General features: G+C 36.0%; 1 protein-coding gene across 1 annotated transcript in view; it reads right to left on the bottom strand.

The window, feature by feature from the left end:
* LOC136028548 (uncharacterized) overlaps positions 1–17,621 on the bottom strand; it is a gene marked incomplete in the record, with an annotated part of 245,638 nt that overhangs the window by 210,919 nt on the left and 17,098 nt on the right. The window contains 1 exon segment of the mRNA XM_065706396.1: positions 3,204–3,354. Coding sequence (XP_065562468.1) covers positions 3,204–3,354 — 151 coding nt within the window.

The following is a 17,621-nucleotide window of genomic DNA, read 5'->3' as shown; positions in this document are numbered from 1 at the left end:
AGGATCCATCTTACCCGTTTACAGGTAAACTGGATTAACTAACACTTTAAAACCGTATTTGTAGTTTGGTGTCAAAGGAGTTAGTTTGTTACTGTTTATATGGATTGACGATATTTCCTAGGATAAAACTGAAAAACTTCAAATCAGTGGATCAGAAAAGCTGATTTTGGCATTGAAAATCAAACAGAATACTGTGAGCAGTTTGCACACAGCAGCACTCTACAGTGGTTTATTTTTCCCACTTTTCCGGTTCAATTTGCTATAGGTAAAAAGTGAAGTAAAGGGAAAAGGTACCTTACCCGAGATTAGTCTAAAATTATTCTATAGAATAAGAGGTAAATAGTCGTCTAAGTACCTTTTTTTTGTGTTTTTGCCCTAATACTTCTCTAAAAAAAAACTCTTTGACCTTCCTCCACCCTTGAGGGCTCAACCTACGTTTATTTCTGAAATTTTACATTATAGATTCATCTTCATCTTTGACAGGATGTAGATCTTCAGCTACATCATCAAAATACAATAAAAAAAAAAAAAAAATCCAAAATTATTGATCCGCAGGGAACACAAAATTTAACATGGCGGTGGCAAGGAATACTATTTTAAATTATCCGTTTTCGTGACAATTTCCTCCAGAAATTTGAGAAGTATGCTTACTATTAACCTAAAATCTGCCATAACACAGATTAATAGTCGATTGGTTAACCAAGCCATTGAATAAAAGTGCATTGCTCAGAGTCCTGCAGTAACAAGGTCACCAATTTTTCTTTTAGATATTCTTATTCAAAATTTAATTTCTTGAGGGGAATCGAAACTTATATAACTGATTTTTTTTTTTACATAAAGACCCGGAAACTTCAGTTTTTTATCTTTAAATTTTTCATCTATGTCTTTATTCTTTGTGTTTTCATGGATTATTACAGATCAAGTGCCAACGACTGCTCTAAAGCTACAAATAGAATACTTACGTTTAGAAAAAAAAAGATAAGATGGAAGTTTTAATGTTGAAATTATACTGTTGATATATCCCACACCTTTTAATGTATCTTGTGTTTCTAATTCTTATAATGTACTTGACCTGATTTTTTATTATTGAGTGTATTCCATAAGTTTTTTGTTTTAGTCCTTTCTTATGAATACCGTAATTTTGGCCATGAAGTCGATTTAGAGTTGTTCTTTAATTGACCAAACCATTAGTGATAACAGGCTCTCGTTTTCGGTACCTCCATTATTGCCACAGTTGATATGGGCCTCTACTGGCACCTCTTTCGGCCAGAGTCACGGTTTTTTTATTAATCAGATGTCTCGCCGAAGATTCGCATCTTTTACCAAAAAACTTTGTTCCAAACGTTTTCACCATCCTAGGTTTTACAACCTGTCGCAGAAATCCACGATAAAACTTCATTAAGCAAAATACCGTTCCACCTTTTTGTGTTTTATCAAATGTTTGCATCACCTCCAACTATGGACACAAAACTCGAATTGATGAATAAATATAGCACCGCAGATTCAGAAATTGAAATATAAAAGCTCCGTGAAAACATAAAACAAAAAACGGCTGGTCACACGTGGTTTATTATTCTCGTTTGAATTAATTAAAAAAAAACGTTGTTTTTCTTATGGAAGCAAAGAGCAAAGGTGAAACTTAAAACGAGAGAAGGATTATTGGTTGGCCGATTACGGAAAATTTGTCTACAAAACTAGCCCAAACAAACTGACTTTTCCAGTATCTGTAGAGTTTTGATGACTACCATTTTACAGAAAATGAGTTTTAGTCTCTCAGAAAATTATAATTGTAAACTAAAACTTATCAAGGTCGCCGAAAGAGTATTGAGAGATTATTAATATTTTTTGTTCATGCTAGCCATAAAATTTTCTGCTCCAAAAGAGAACATACTGTTTTTGGGAGGTCCGGTTTCCGTTTTTTTTTTTTTTGTATTTGTTGTGTTATTGTAGAGGGATCTTCAAGAAAAGAAAAAAAAAATTATTGAACTACATCAAACCTTCCTTTGATGATTCGAGAGCGAATTACTGAAGCAGCAGGAAAATTTTTATGATTCACCTATTTATATAAATTATTCGACAAGAATGGGCGTAGCCTAACTAGGAAATTAGCTTTGAGGGATATAGTTCAGGATCAAAGAAATCTTACGCCTTTTCAGGGTGCGTTAAAATTGAATAAGATTCCAATAATTTTTTCTTCTGAAGTTTAATGAAGTATGGGTCAAAACCTTAGTGTTTAATAAGGCCTAGACGGAGAGCGAATATTACGGACCATACAAGGAGTAAAAACCCATTATTGGCTTATAGCATGGGACAAGATTGGCGCGACAAAAAATATTTATGACATATGTTTTTAATAGCTACGAAGCAAATAAGGAAAATTGAAATTCTGAATTACTAATTCTAGACCATACGGGTGAAATGATTCAGCACAGCATAAGGAGAAAAAGTTGCTGGAATAAGGAGGAAAAGTTACAGAAGTAACTTGATGGTGACATTTAGTTGCATTGTTTTATACAGCAAACAACCATCTTCAATGTTTAGTCTTAATGGATGTCAATTTTTTTTTCTTTTACAGCTCTGAGGACTAGCCATAACCTAAGGAGTATGCAAGAGATCACAAAAAATTCTTGTATCTGAAATACTCTTCTAGCCTTCCTAGAAACGCTCTCCTAAGGGTTGTTGGGTTCTACTTTTTTAAATGTTTGTGTGATTTAAGTATAGATGCTTGAAGAAAGCTGAAGCCAAAAAAAACAGGGATCTCCTGACGCCTCGATGATCAGATTCTGGCAATTGCAACTGGTAAAAGACTATCTTTTGATCATTTTTTAATGCAAGGGCATTAATTGGGATCGAGTTCCCCCCAAATTTCCTCTAGATTAAAAAAACGGTTTTAGGTAAAACGACTTAAAAAGTCTTTGTTTTGGTATTTTTTTGAAAAAAAAACGAAGGAAAAGATGAATTGGCCTGCTTATAATTTTAAAATTGCCTTTTGTCCCTCCTCCTCTACATTTTCATGAATAAACACCCCTGGTTGGATTTCAACTATTGTCAAAGTTGTCCTTTTATCTGGATACGGGGCTAATTCAAGGTCAGAATTATATAGTTTAAGGAACAATATACCATTACATCTCGACTGGACCTAAATAATCCAAACTTGGAAGGAATTCAAAAGAAAACCATGATAGAAGGGAAAAAAAACCTACCTGTAAAAGTCTGAGACGTACCGGGTCTGCTACTTGAAACCCATTTTGCATTTGGTCTACGATAAACTTCAATTAAAATTGGTTCAGTTGCATCTTGAAAGATCTGCAAAGCTTTTTCTTGACTTGCTTCAGAAACATCAAGCCCATTAACCTGAAAAAAATTGATTTTATCGGAGGAGATTCAGTTCATGGAAAAGCATTAGCTCCCATGGTGAATCATCAGTTGTTTGAGACAGCTAGCAAATTGTCAGATGATCATAAGTCATAAACAGCTTTGGAAGTACCCTGCTACATCTTGAAAATAAGAAGAATCTCAAGAAACAGTAACTTTTGGTGAATGTATGTGTCAAATCGCATATTAATGACGGTTTAAAAATACTTTTCTTCATTCATTTGAGGTCGCGTCGGAACCAAATTGAATTTTAAAAAATAAACAAGGTTTTTCAGCTGAAAGTAAGGAGTAACAATAAAACTTAAAGTGCAGAGAAATTATTCCGTTTATGAGAGGGTTGTCACCTCCTCATATCTCGCTCTTTTCGCTAAAGTTTCTTAGAACTTAAAAAAAAGAAGCTTTTTATTCAAATTAAATGGCCGTTGTGTTTGAGGATCTGTTCTTGAAGAATTGGGACAAAAAGTCGAACTATAGAGTAGAGAGCAACGTACTGAGGAGGGGACACCCCCTTCATGTATTGACTAATATCTGTTCGTTTTAAATTCTAGTATTACTCCTTAATTTCAGTTGCAAAAAAACCTGTATCTTTATTTTATTTCTGATCGTTTTCAAATAATGCCGGAAAATTCCGCTCCTCCTCCATGGGAAATTCCTTCCCTTCACGGAAAATTCCTCTAGGCATAGTTCCCCACGCAAAATATCTCTCCCAAAGAAAAGTCCCCCTGGACAATTCCATCCTCGCTGAAAGTGCTCTCGGAAAACTTCTTGCAGACGATTCCGCTCGGAGAATTGTCTTAAGCATACTTTCATTTAAAAAAAAAAACAAAACTGTAATTTCTAGTCATGTCTCAAATCATGCCAGAAATTCTCCTCCATAGAAATTTTTTCACAGAAATCCCCCCACCCCTAGTAGAAATATGCAACCCTGGAAAATTCCACCATGAAGAGTATCTTCCGCAGAATTCCCTGATTGAAAATTACTCCCACTGAAAATACCGCCCCTCCCTAAGGAAAAATCCTCCTGACAATTCCAACCCCTCTGAAAATTCTCTCAGAATATTCCCATATGTAAAATTGAGTCGAGAAAGGCAACAAAAAGAATTTCCCATAGGAATTTTGGCGAATTACCTCAGTGTAAAATTACCCCAGGAAAGTCCACCCCCCCCCCCGAAAAAAATACCTCTCCACGGAAAATTCTCGTCGTGCAAAATAGCCCCAAGCAGAACCCCGTCTCTAAAAAGGATGTCTGTATACTTCCCAATAACACATACTAAATGTACAAAATGGGCAAATTTGTAACTTACATCCCTTTTCTCGGGAATTGGGGGGACTATTTTGTCCCTAGAGGCATAGCTATTAAGCATTTCAACTATGCTGAACAAAATAGCTGTCTCAAAATTGCAAAAATGCTCATGTAATTAGCAAAGGTGTAGTTATTGGAATATTCAAATATATTGAATAAAATGGCTAATCTCAGTATTTGCTTGGACAACTTTGGGGTAAAAGGGATCATCAGAGGGGGGCTAGTTTCCCTCCAATCGCTTTGGTCACTCGAAAAGAGCACTAAAACTTTTGGTTTCCTATCAAATTGCTGCTGCGATACGAAAACCCCTTGGGAAAAAAAACACGCATCCGTAACCTTTCTTCTTGTATTATGCCATGTCATCCCAGCTCTCTTTGAGCCTTCAAACAAAAGCAAAATTAGTTCTAAAGGAGAGAAGAGGGCAGAGTGAAGATAGGATCTGATGTATAATCTCTAGAACCGTAACCAGGACTTTTGTTTGGGGCGAGGGTATTTTTTATTTGGGGGGGGGGTCCAAAACTTTCAAAATTCATTAGAAATGTGAAACTGATGTTTATTCCCTTATGATTTCTGGGAATATTTCCGGTCCACGCTGTTATTATGAAAGTAGACTAGAGAGTAACATTAAACCCCCAAATGAGCAGAATTTATTCTGTATAGGAGGGATACTGCCCCCTTCTCATCCACACCTTTACCTTATGTTCGCAGACACTTCGGAGGGTGCTCATTAGATTATAAATTGAGAGTTCTAGTCCTTTTTCTTAAGCAAAACGTGATTGGGGACCATCCAGCGCGGGAGGGGGAGGGGTATTTCATGGGGATCATTTCCCGCGGGGGTATTTTCTGGTGGGGGGGTATTTTTCGTTGTAAAACGTCCGCTCCCATAACTTATACATGTTAGTTAAAAAGCGATATTTAATTGGTGAAGGAGAGAAAATGAGCACAAAGTAATGAGTGGTGCAAGGTAAAAACCATTTAAGTCTCCATAAGTGGTAAGTTAAATAATTATACTAAAACAACAGTTTCTAGAATACACTTATATTCTTTTCAATATTCTTTTCAATATTCTTTAATTCAATATTCAATATTCTTTTCAATATTCTTTTCAAGGGAAGGGTTTCACAATGATTACTACGACATACATAAACAAAACCGTCATATAACAAAGATGAATGTGAACACACCAAAAGATAACAGATGCAACTACGGATCAAAAGATGATTCCTAAAATGAATAAAAATTAAAATAAATAGTCAAACTTAAAATAAACACAAAGAAGGGCTAGGGTACTACCCCACTAGACCTTTTGAAAGCCATAGCGTCCTCAACGCTTTACTGAAATCGGTATGAGTTTGGACAGCACGGTTTTTACTCGTCAAAATATCGATGAAACATCTTATAATTCTGTAGTTATGTTATAAATTCTGTTGTCTGTTATATCTTGTGGAAGGTTCAAATAATCCAGCCTCAATTTCAATTATTTTGCACTTAATTGTAAGAAAAAAAAATTACAGAGAAGCAGTAGGTGTTTCTAATTTTGTCATCGATTTGGGAGAAAACCAAAAGACAGAAGAGAATACAGGTATTAACATTTGGAGAAATCAAGAAATTGCTTGAAATAATATTTATCATTAAAGTTATTTAATGTTTGGCCTAACATATTTTCAAACAGCCCTGAAGGATATTTGAATTCTGTTTTTTTATCGAAGTAGATGCATTTTTCTTCGGTGGTTATTATGTTTCAAAAGGAAGTACGGCATGTCTAATCGTAACCGTACAACTTATCCTTGAATCATTTACTGCCACTACTGTTCAGCAATCCAGGGCACCGATGCGGTTCCCCTTTGAACCCACTGTAATTAAAGGTCAAAGAAAGCCGACAATACAGACCCACAAGGATTAAATGATTGTATTGTGATGATATCAGTACCACAATCAAGATACAGACCAGCACCTGTTTCATGTGGTGGAAAACAATAAAGGCCAACCAAATGCCCCTGAAGTTAACCCGACTAAGCAGGCGACTACGCTTTCTGCTTAATATTATACTTAGCAAGGTTTTAAATATGCACGGGTTTACAACTTAACTCTTCCATATACAGTACACAAAGTATGTAATGTTATTGGAAAATATATAGGAATACTGGTTGAGTTCTCTGATCCATAGACAGTGCTCGGGCGGGTTAGGTCTAAAAAAAAAAAAAAAAAAAAAAAAAAAAAAAAAACTTCAAATTACGAAATGTGCAATTTGAACGCTAGACATTGTGAAGGAAATTTAATTTTCGGGTTAATTGTTTGTTTCATGGTAATAAAATTCTCTTGATGTCAATCCAAATGTTATGTATCATCAAGTTTAAATTAGACTTAATCACTTTTTTAAAGATAATCTAATTAGTAGCTCAGAACCTGGTATTTTTTGGGTGAATATTCATGCGTATGGAGGCAGTATAGATACCCATATTTGTAATAAACATAATAATTCAAGCTTGATTAATTTTTACTATTAGGGAACTAGATAAAAAGAAAGAAACAATAGTGTATTCTAATAATGGTTCTACTATTATAACGTAGAATAGTCTTTTTTTTAAATACGCATCACGTAGTCATCATCACAAATGTAGTCACAATAGTCTTTGTCACATAAATCGATGCATAAAAATTAGGAATCCTCTCTCAACTAAAAACTCTCTTTTTAAAATACAATCTAGGATTCTGTGTCGTTTGAAATTGCTAGCAATCATGGGGTGTCGCCATGAAGAAAATTTTTGAAATTACTTTTCTGAAAGATATTAAAACGACAAAGAACAACAGGTTTAGTGCGTTTCATGAAGATTAAAACTCTATAGATATAGGCATAGTTTACGAGCCCAATAATAATCGAAACTGTCTCTTCCTTCGTAGAGACTATGGGTCTTAGGTAGAATATAATTTCTTTTTTAAGTACTATTTGTTGAAAATAAATTTGCATATTTTTCACAGAGCCAATTTTGTTAAATTTTCGACGTTGCAGCAATCCGTGGCATGTCACTAAACATGATTTTGATGTTGAAACTGTGATTTTTTAATTTATATAGCAATATTATCACTGATGGATCCAGGGGGCCGGGGGAATCCCTAGGCCCCCAAGATTTTTCTTGTGCCCTTATTTTTTGTTTATTTTCTGTTTTTCACTCTTTAAAAAAATTGTCAATTAGGTCAGTCATTGACACCCTTGTCAAATTGCCCCCCTCCCAAATGATACAGTTAGTTTTGAAAAAAAAACATTAAAAATGAGGACGTAGCCTGACAACAACAAACTGATCTATAAAGCTTTTCATAGTCTTACACCAGCTGTGTTATGAGTAACTTTCAGTATACAGTTAAAATTATCTTAGAAACAAAAGTATGAAAATAAATACTTTTTTAATAACCTCAAAGTCACTGAACAGCATAAAGAAATATTGGATTGATTTATCAGATATCGTTTTGGTATCACCAGCTATAATACCGATAGTGATAAAACAATTTTAAATTGTAAGAAAGACAATTTAGTATTACTCGAAATGAAGATCAAATAAGCCATAACATGAACTTTGGAAATCCGGTAATTTCTCTTCATACAACAGAGAATTTCAAGTTATGATGAAAATTTTAAATCTAGTTCATAGTCCTAATACTATCAAGATGGTTCCACTTTGAACTTGTCTACAAAGCATGACATGTCCTTGCAGAACCTAAACAAGAGCCATTCATTGGACTGAACCACTGTGCAGAAGTGTTACCAAATTAAACAAAAAAAAAATCAAACAATAATCCTAAAATGCTCTATTTTTATACGGTAAATAGTGTCCTTAATTGGTTTGCTTTTACTGTACCAAAACTTCTACATTGTTTTGTGTTTTCGGTAAAGCATTAGTTTTCTATAGTCCTACAAACATAGGGAAATATAATTAGTTGTTTCTTTTTGTACTAGTTTTATTGATATATGTTAGATAGCCTGTAAAGCAATAATTTTTGTTCGTTTTAAGTTTCATCTTCGCTCTTTAACTTCACTTAAAAATCTTTGTGTTTTAAATTAGTCTTTGCCCGTTTTTAACTTAAATTTAACTTAGAAGCAACACCAATGAATTAGTGTTGGACAGGGGGGGGGGAAGCCCGCTCATATATGGAATAATTTCTGTTTGTTTCAAGTTTTAATGTCGCTCCTTACTTTCAGTAGAAAGAAACTTTTTTTTTTAATTTCTGACCATTTTTCAAATAATGCCGAGAAATCAATGCTATACAAAATGCTTTAAAGAATTTAAAGGTGGACGACCACGACGGTTAGGAAAGAGTAGCTATTTTTCTAAACGAGATTTTTAAGGTTTTTGAAACCTAAGCGAAATGTTGATATGTCTAACTTTTTCACTAAACATCTCCCTTTCCCTCAATAAACACCATCAACCTCAGACATGCAGGTGGGGAACAGCAATAAACAAGAAGAAGTTGGGAAGTAACCTGACAACTAGAAAAATATTACAGAAAACAAAAAATTGCAAAGAGGTTTTTAGTGCTATTATTTCTCTATATCATTCTGTATTTATTCATTGTCAATAGTTTTATTTTTTCTATTAAATAGTGAAAATAAGTAAACAATATGAGTAAATAGAAATAACAATATGTAATTCTTCTTTGAAGATACAACTTTGAATGGTTCCGGGGCACGTGCCTACACTTCTTTAACACCTAAGTGGTAATGAGTCGGGGTCCGGGGTGTATTTAGTTCCAAAAATAGTGTTTGAAACAAATCAGAATTCACAAAAAAAAATCGTAAAAATAGTAAATTAGCAGAAAAATAATCATATATAAGGCACAAGAACCATGACTGTGATTGAGTAGTCGAATCCTTGCCAGTCTGACTCCAAGTCTAACACGCTAGTAACTGAACTACGGCTGCTGATGATCAAATCCAATTTATTTGATGTTTCAGGACCTTAATTGTGTTACCTACAGCCCTTTTCTATGAGGGCCATGTCATCACCAAAAGCATAGTTATTGGACCTTATTTAGCAAATAAATTTTGCTGTTGCAAAACATCGAATTAATTAAAGTTTTTATTATAAAGAGTGCGAGCATTAAGGTATATTTGGAAAAGCTGAGCTTTTGCTAACAGGAGGAGGGGAGGAGGAACGTCAAAGAATAGTCATCCATTCTTTGTGCATAGTTATCGGACCTTATTTAGCAAATACGTTTGTAATTGGCTATTATATATCACTGAATTAATCAAAGTTTCTATTATAAAGAGTGAGAGCATTATTTGGCGAAGCTGAGCTTTTGTGAAGAGGAGGAGGTGGAGGGGACACGTCAAGGAATAGTCATCTGGCATTCGAGATTTTTTTTTTTTTTTGTTATTCTATGAATTTCTTCCTCTTAAGAACAATTGATATCTTAAAAATCATTTTGTGAGCCTCAGTGTCGGCTGACCGTTTTAAAAAGTCCATAGTGAATTCTCCCAACGGACTAATGAGAGTTACTAAGGGGGCTGAGAGGGGGAGCACACGGGAGGGATTCTTGTAAATCTCCAGTCAAGGATTTCGGATCATAATTATTAAAATGGTTATGTAATATATTCCAAGCTTTTTCACTTGAGACATGGCCCCAATTGTGCCAATTCTAGTGCTATTTGGCACTTGCACGTCGTTAAATCTATAAGAACAAGAGTCAAGAGCTCATATGGCACTAGTGAAGAGGTTGGAAGATCCAAGAGGTCAAATGGCATGAGCACAAGCAAAATTCTAAGAATCAATAGACTGATTTAAAAAGAAAATCAGAGGCTTAATGCCTGTCGGTATTTAAAATAAGAGCTTTGAGACATGAGGTCCTTCTAAATATCAAAATTCATGAAGATCCTATCACCCAGTCGTAAGTTAAAAATATGCCATTTTTTCTAATTTTTCCTCTCCCTTCAGCGCCCCAGATGGTCGAATTTGGTAAAACGACTGTTATCAAGTCAATTTGTGCAGGTCCCTGACACGCCTGCCAATTTTCATCGTCCTAGTACGTCTAAAATCACCGAACTAGAAGCCCCCCCCCCCCAAATCCCTCAAAGAGAGTAGATTTAGTCCGGTTACTTCAATCACGTATTTACGACATGTGGTTATTCTTCCCACCAAGTTTCATCCCAATCTCTCCACTATAAACGTTTTCCAAAATTTATAGTTTCCCCCTCCAACCCCCCCCCCCCCATGTCACCAGATCTGGTCTGGATTTCAAATAAGAGCTCTGAGACATGAGTTCCTTTTAATTATCAAGCTTCATTAACATCCGGGCACCCGTTCGTAAGTTAAAAATGCCTCAATTTTTCTAATTTTTGCGAATTAACACCCTCTCCCCAACTCCCCCAAAGAGAGCAGGTCCAGTCTGGTTATGTTAATCACGTATCTAGAACTTGTGCTTATTCTTCCCAACAAGTTTCATTCGGATCTCTCTGCTCTAGGCGTTTTCCAAGATTTTCCGTTTCCCCCTTCAACTCCCCGCAGTATCACCGGGTACTGTCGGGATTTAAAACAAATGCTCTGAGACACGAGATCCTTCTAAATATTAATTTTCATTAAGATCCGATCCCCCATTCGTAAGTTAAAAATATCTCATTTGTTCTAATTTTCTGAATTAACCCCCCCCCCAAATCACCTAACTAGAGCAAATCTGATCTATTTATGTAAATCATGTATATAGGATGTGTGCTTATTTTTCCCACCAACTATCATCCCAATGTATCCACTCTAAGCGTTTTCCAAGATTTCTGGTCTCCTCCTCCAACTTCCCCCAATGTCACTGGATCCGGTCAGGATACAAATAAGAGCTCTGTGATACAAGGATCTACTAAATATCAAATTTCATTAAGATCCAATCACCTATTTGTAAGTTAAAAATACCTTATTCCCCCTAATTTTTCAGAATGACCGAATTATGCCCTTTTATTTCAATCACGTATCTAGGACTTGTGCTTGTTCTTCCCACCAAGTGTCGTTCCGATCTCTCCATTCTAAGCGTTTTCCAGTATTTCATGTTTCCTCCTCCAACTCCCCCCAATGTCACCGGACCCGGTTGCAATTTAAAAGAAGAGCTCTGAGTGAAAAGATCATTCTAAATATCAAACTTCATTAAGATCCAATCACCTCCTCGTAAGTTAAAAATACCTGATTTTTTCTAATTTTTCCGAATTAACCTAAATAACCCCCCTCGCAACTCCCCCGAAGAGAGCGGATCCGTTCCGTTGATGTCAATCATGTACCTAGGATTTGTGATGGTTTTTTCCAACAAGTTTTAACCCGGTCTCTCCACTATAAGCGTTTTCCAAGATTTCCAGTTTCCTCCTCAAACTCCTCCCAATGTCACCGAATCCACCAGGGATTTAAAATAAGAGCATTGAAGCACGAGATCGTTCTATATTTCAAATTTATTAAGATACGATCACCCGTTCGTAAGTTAAAAATATCTCATTTTTTCTAGTTTTTCCGAATTAACCGCCCCTCCACTACCCCCCCCCCCCCAGATGGTAGAACCGGAAAAGAGACAATTTCTAATTTAATCTGATCTGATTCATGATGCACCTGTCATCTTTCATCGTCCTAGCTTATCTGGAAGTGCCCAAACTAGCAAAAGCGGGAGCGACAGACAGGCAGACAGACAAACTGACCGAGAGAAATTACGGTCGCTATATGTCACTTGCTAAATACCATGTGCCATAAAAACATAGATATGAGAAATACCTTTTATATGGTCTATTAAACATCTGTCTACGATGTTTTGGTAGCCCGTAAGTCAAACCTCTAGAGAAATGGCACAAAGTCTCATTTTATGAACTTTTGCGAACAGAAGGAGGGAAGGGGTTACTTCAAGGAACAGTCATCTGGAATTTTGGGATTTAACTATTTTTTATTCTATAAATTTCTACCTGTATACGGGGAGAATTTCCCGTAGTCAAGGGTTTTGGACCATATTTATAACAATGATACCGTAATATATTCCAAGCTTTTTCACTTAAGAAGTGGCACCCAAAGTCATGTTTTAGTCATATATGGCACTTACGGATGGTAAAATTGATAAAAATTGATTTCAGGCTATACTTCGAAATCCCCCAAAAGTTTCCCGAAATAATATTTTGCTATTAAGACATAATCAAGAAAATAATCAGCATTTCAGAATCAGCTACAATGGGCAATTTTTCTTCACTACCCAGTTTTCGTTAAATTTTTTTTTTTTAATTTTTGGTTATTATGGGCCGCCATTCGTTCTTTAGTAGATTACAGCTTCCGCTGCAACCATGAAATGAAATAGAAGGTGAGTAATTTAATTTATAATGAGTTTTTTTTTTCTCTCGTTAACTTGAAAAAAAAATTCAATGACAATAGTAAACAACAAAACACGAAAAACTACTGAAGGAATAGGTGACTAGCAAAAACGATAAAGAACAAGATGCATTCTCGGAAGCAATAAGAACGATCGATCAGAACTTAATGGCAAAACGAAGAGGAAAAAGAAACCTGGCAAGGCTTCTTTTCTAAGGCCTGAGTGATATCAAATGTAATTCCACTTTATAGCATTATAGACGTATCCATCGACCACCAAATTGGAAAAGAAAGGAATTGTGCATTCATCAATCAAGTGTCGGTCACTACTAAGTTCCTATCTACTGGGATTTAAGATGGGCTTACAAAGTCCAAATAAGTACTGCTAGTAAGCTCTATTGATTGAATGAAAGAGTTATTGGCTGACTGGAGGAATGAAAAAAAAAAACGCAAATGAACAGCTACAGAAAGAAAGAGTAATCATTACCTGGACCTGAAATTTTTTCAATGACAGTCAGCAAAAGGAAAAAAAGATTACATTTGGACGAGGGATGTAGTTTCAAATCTGGAACGTACGCAAGGTAAGTGTGGCTTGAAGCCTGGAATCGCAGAAATATCAAATTTTACGAATTTCTTGGATTTTATTCAAATTATCAGTTTTCTCAGTTTTCTTATTGACTCCCCCCAAAAAAAGACAAATTAAACAACAGCAAAATCCTGTTTCAATAGGTTCCAATGTCCTATACATGAAGTGTCGACTTTTCAGGATTATAGAGTGCTAGTCCCTATGTCTAGTGGCAGTATTAGGCACGTGCGACATATGTGACCGCACAGGGCTCCACTCCATCAAAGGTTCTGCGTCTCAGTGTAGGCGTAATCTAAAAACTCGCAGCTCCATGAATACTCTGCCATATCTCTATAGCATAGGAATACTGCAAAGAACGATCTTACATGCTGCATGGTGAAAACTAATCCTGGAATTAAACAGTTCGTGGTAACGAACTGCAGTAAGGAGTAATCCGGCTCAATATTAACCGACGCTCTAAAAAACGGAAGTTGATATAAAAAAGTTGATATAGAATGTATATCAAAAGTTAATATAGAATCTTAATGAAAATCACACCATCAGATTCAGCAGATCAGATAACCCTGCTGCAGAGGTTTCAAGCTCCTATCTTCAAAAATGTGGAATTTTGTATTTTTTGGCAGAAGAAACATCACGGATGCGTGTTTATTTGTTTTGTTGTTGTTGTTGTTTTTTTCCCAGGGGTGATCGTATCGAACCAGTGGTCCTAGGATGTGGCGAAGAGCTCATTCTAATGGAAATTTAAAGTTCTAGTGTCCCTTTTAAGCAGGAAACAACATTAAAACTTAAAACAAACAGAAATTATTAGGTAGATGATGGGGTTGTCCCCTCCTCAATACCTCACTTTATGCGCTAAAGTGTTTTTAGAAGTTTCAAAAGAGCTGTTTATTCTAATTAAGCGGCCTTTCTGATTCAGAGGTCATTCTTAAAGAATTGGACAAAATTCGAACAGCGGTATAAAGAGCGAGGTATTGACGAGGGGACAAACCCCCTCAATTATTGGGGACGCTTTTATTCGTTATGTAAGTTAATTCGTAAGTTACGTATATTTATTACTAATGATAGCGTTTGTAAATAGAATTAAAAGTTCTAGTGGCCTTTTTAAGTAACCAAACAAATTAGAGTGCAACTAGATTCCCTCGCCAGCCCCTCTTTTCTCAAAATCGTCCGGTCAAAACTTTGAGAAAGCCATTTAGCAAAAAAAAAATTAAAATTAACATGCAAATTTCGTTTTAATAATTCATGTAAGGTGAGCCAAAATCAAACCCGCATTAATTAAACGTTCAGAAATTAAATATAAAAAAACAAGATTTTTTAACTGAAAGTACGGAGCGACATTAAAACTTAAAACTAACAGAAGTTTATCCCGTATATGAAAGGGGCTGTCTCCTCCCTAACACCCCGCTCTTTACGCTAAAGTTTGGCTCTTTCTCACAACTTTACTTTTTAAAATATTAAAAAACTTTAGCGTAAAGAGCGGTGTGTTGAGGAGGGAACAGCCCGTTTCATGTACGGAATAGTTTCTTTTCGTTTTAAGTTTTAATGTCGCTCCTATGTTTTAGTTTTAAAAACTTGTTTTTCTTATTTAATCACTTTTGAGATCAGAAAGACACCCAAACAATAAGATTTGATTAAATGTATGTTCATGTCATCAGGTGAATTTACCTTAAAATAGTTTAACGAGATTACAAATATCCACAGAAAGCAGCACTTTTTTCATACTCGCTGTAAAAAAAATATCGGGTGTAATCAGAGAAAAGCCCAGACTTCGATTTCTTGTTTACTGTCGGTGAGTCAGCGTCATCATGACAAGTCAAAGTCAACCTTGTTGTTATTTGTAGCTTTGTAACGAACTTGCTTTCTACCGATTGTGACCACAGGGTGTGTTGGTTTTGTTGTGCTCTCATGTATAATGGCTGGAATGCTAGCAGCAACCTAGTAAAGAGCGATTCACAGCCCATAGTAACCAAAAGCTAAAAAACACGTTTTGGAAAAAAACTGCATTGTGAAAAAATTACCATCTTAAGGTGATTTAGGAACGATAACTATAATTTCGGTTCATCTGAAAAGTAAAAGTTTATTGCAAAAAGAAATTTATTTTTGATTTCGAAAAAAGCCTGGAAACCCTCAAAAATGGTGTCAGATGATATACTATACAATTGAAATCGGCATAGTTGAATATCTTTATTTAGGGAATTTCAATCCCTTACCTTGAACAGCAATGAAAATCACTTTATGCATTCGTAGCAAGGATTTGTCACTTTTTTTTCAGGGCTAGTGTGTTACCAGAACATCATACAGAGATGTTTAATGGCTCACTTAAAAGCTATTTTCACATCTACGTGCTTTTTTATGAATTCTACCATCTGCAAGTGCATATGGCACTAAAAATGACACTTTTTGGGCCATTTCTCAAGGGGTTGGACTAGCAGGCCACCAGAACATCATAAATAGATGTTTAAGAGCTAATATGACTCATATCTATGCTCTTCCTACAAATTCTACCATCAGTAAAAGCCAAAGGGCGCTAAAAAATGGCACTTTTGGTGCAATGTCTCAAGTGGTAAAGCTAAGGCTAGTGGGATACCAAAACTTCGTAGAGAGATGTTTAGCTGCTCATTTGAAAGCTATTACTCATATCTACGAGCTTTTTATAAATTCTACCATCCGTCAGTACCATGAAGCACTACAAACGACATTTTTGGTGCCACTTCCTAGCTGGAAAAACTTGAAAGTATAAAATGGTTCCATTTTAATAATTATGGTCCAAAACCCCGTAACTAGAGGTACAAAAGAACCCTTGCCCAATACTCTCCCTCCCAGCACCCCTTATTAGGTTTCATGAATCGTCTGCTCACTAGCACGATACTGCGACATCAGCAGGTCCAGAAGGTTACCAAAGAGATATTTAATGGCTAATTCGAACCGAAATTAAGATTGCTACTGCCACTTTTTTAGTAACCAAAAAGATTGGGGCGCAGCTAGCCCCCTCTATCTGGGCCCCCTTCTCCAAAAGTTGTCCAACTAAAAAATTGAGATAGCCACTTTGTTCAATATAGCTCCATGTTCCAATATTTATGCTTATGGTGATGATATGACCCTTCATGGTCCCTAAGAAAAGGGCTGTACCTGGTATTGGGTATATCCATATCGGGCGTATCGCTATAACGCGTATCAGTACCCGGCATAGTGGTATCACGCGTCTCAGTATCGGGTGTGTTTTTTTTTTGTTTTGATCAATCATATTTTTGTGCCTTCTATAGGATTTTCTTATTAAAGCCGGGCAAAGATAAACAAAAAATCAAAAAAATCTGAGGATCGTAAAGAGCAAAGTTGAAACTTGAAACAAACAAAACTATTGTTTCATAATCTTTCTAACACATATCGATAAAACTAGTACAAATAAACCAACAGGTAATATTTCTCTGTTTGTAGAATTATAGAAAACTAGCACTTTACTGAAAACACAAAATCCAAGTATATAAAACAAGAATACTGATTTAGAAATCAAAAGTAAGTACTTTGCCTCACAACAACAAATCTATATATATAAAAATAAGTTGTCTGTGTGTGTGTGTGTCGAGTGACGTCATGTTTGTCGACTGACGAAATTACAGACCGGGACATCGAGACACAAATGACGACCGGAACACGGGGACATAGGGAATATAAATGACGACCGGGACACTCAAAGAGAAAGCGACCGGGACACAAGGAATGTTCGATCAGCAACCACCATCAACAAAGCACCGGGACACAAATGACGACCGGGACACAGGGAATATAAATGACGACCAGGACACTCAAAGAGAAATTACAGACCGGGACACCGGAACACAAATGACGACCGGGACAAAAATGACGACCGGGACACAGGGAATATAAATGACGACCGCGACACTCAAAGAGAAATTACAGACTGGGACACCGGGACACAAATGACGACCGGGATACTGGGAATATAAATGACAACCGGGACACAGGGAAACAACAACAACAGGGACGCCGGGGGGCACAGTGGGATATATAAATGACGACGGGGACACAG

The sequence above is a fragment of the Artemia franciscana genome, chromosome 1 (genome assembly GCF_032884065.1).
Source record: "Artemia franciscana chromosome 1, ASM3288406v1, whole genome shotgun sequence".
NCBI classification, from domain to species: domain Eukaryota; kingdom Metazoa; phylum Arthropoda; class Branchiopoda; order Anostraca; family Artemiidae; genus Artemia; species Artemia franciscana.
The sequence above is the reverse complement of the archived record's forward strand: the minus strand, read 5'-3'. Positions and strand labels throughout refer to the sequence as shown.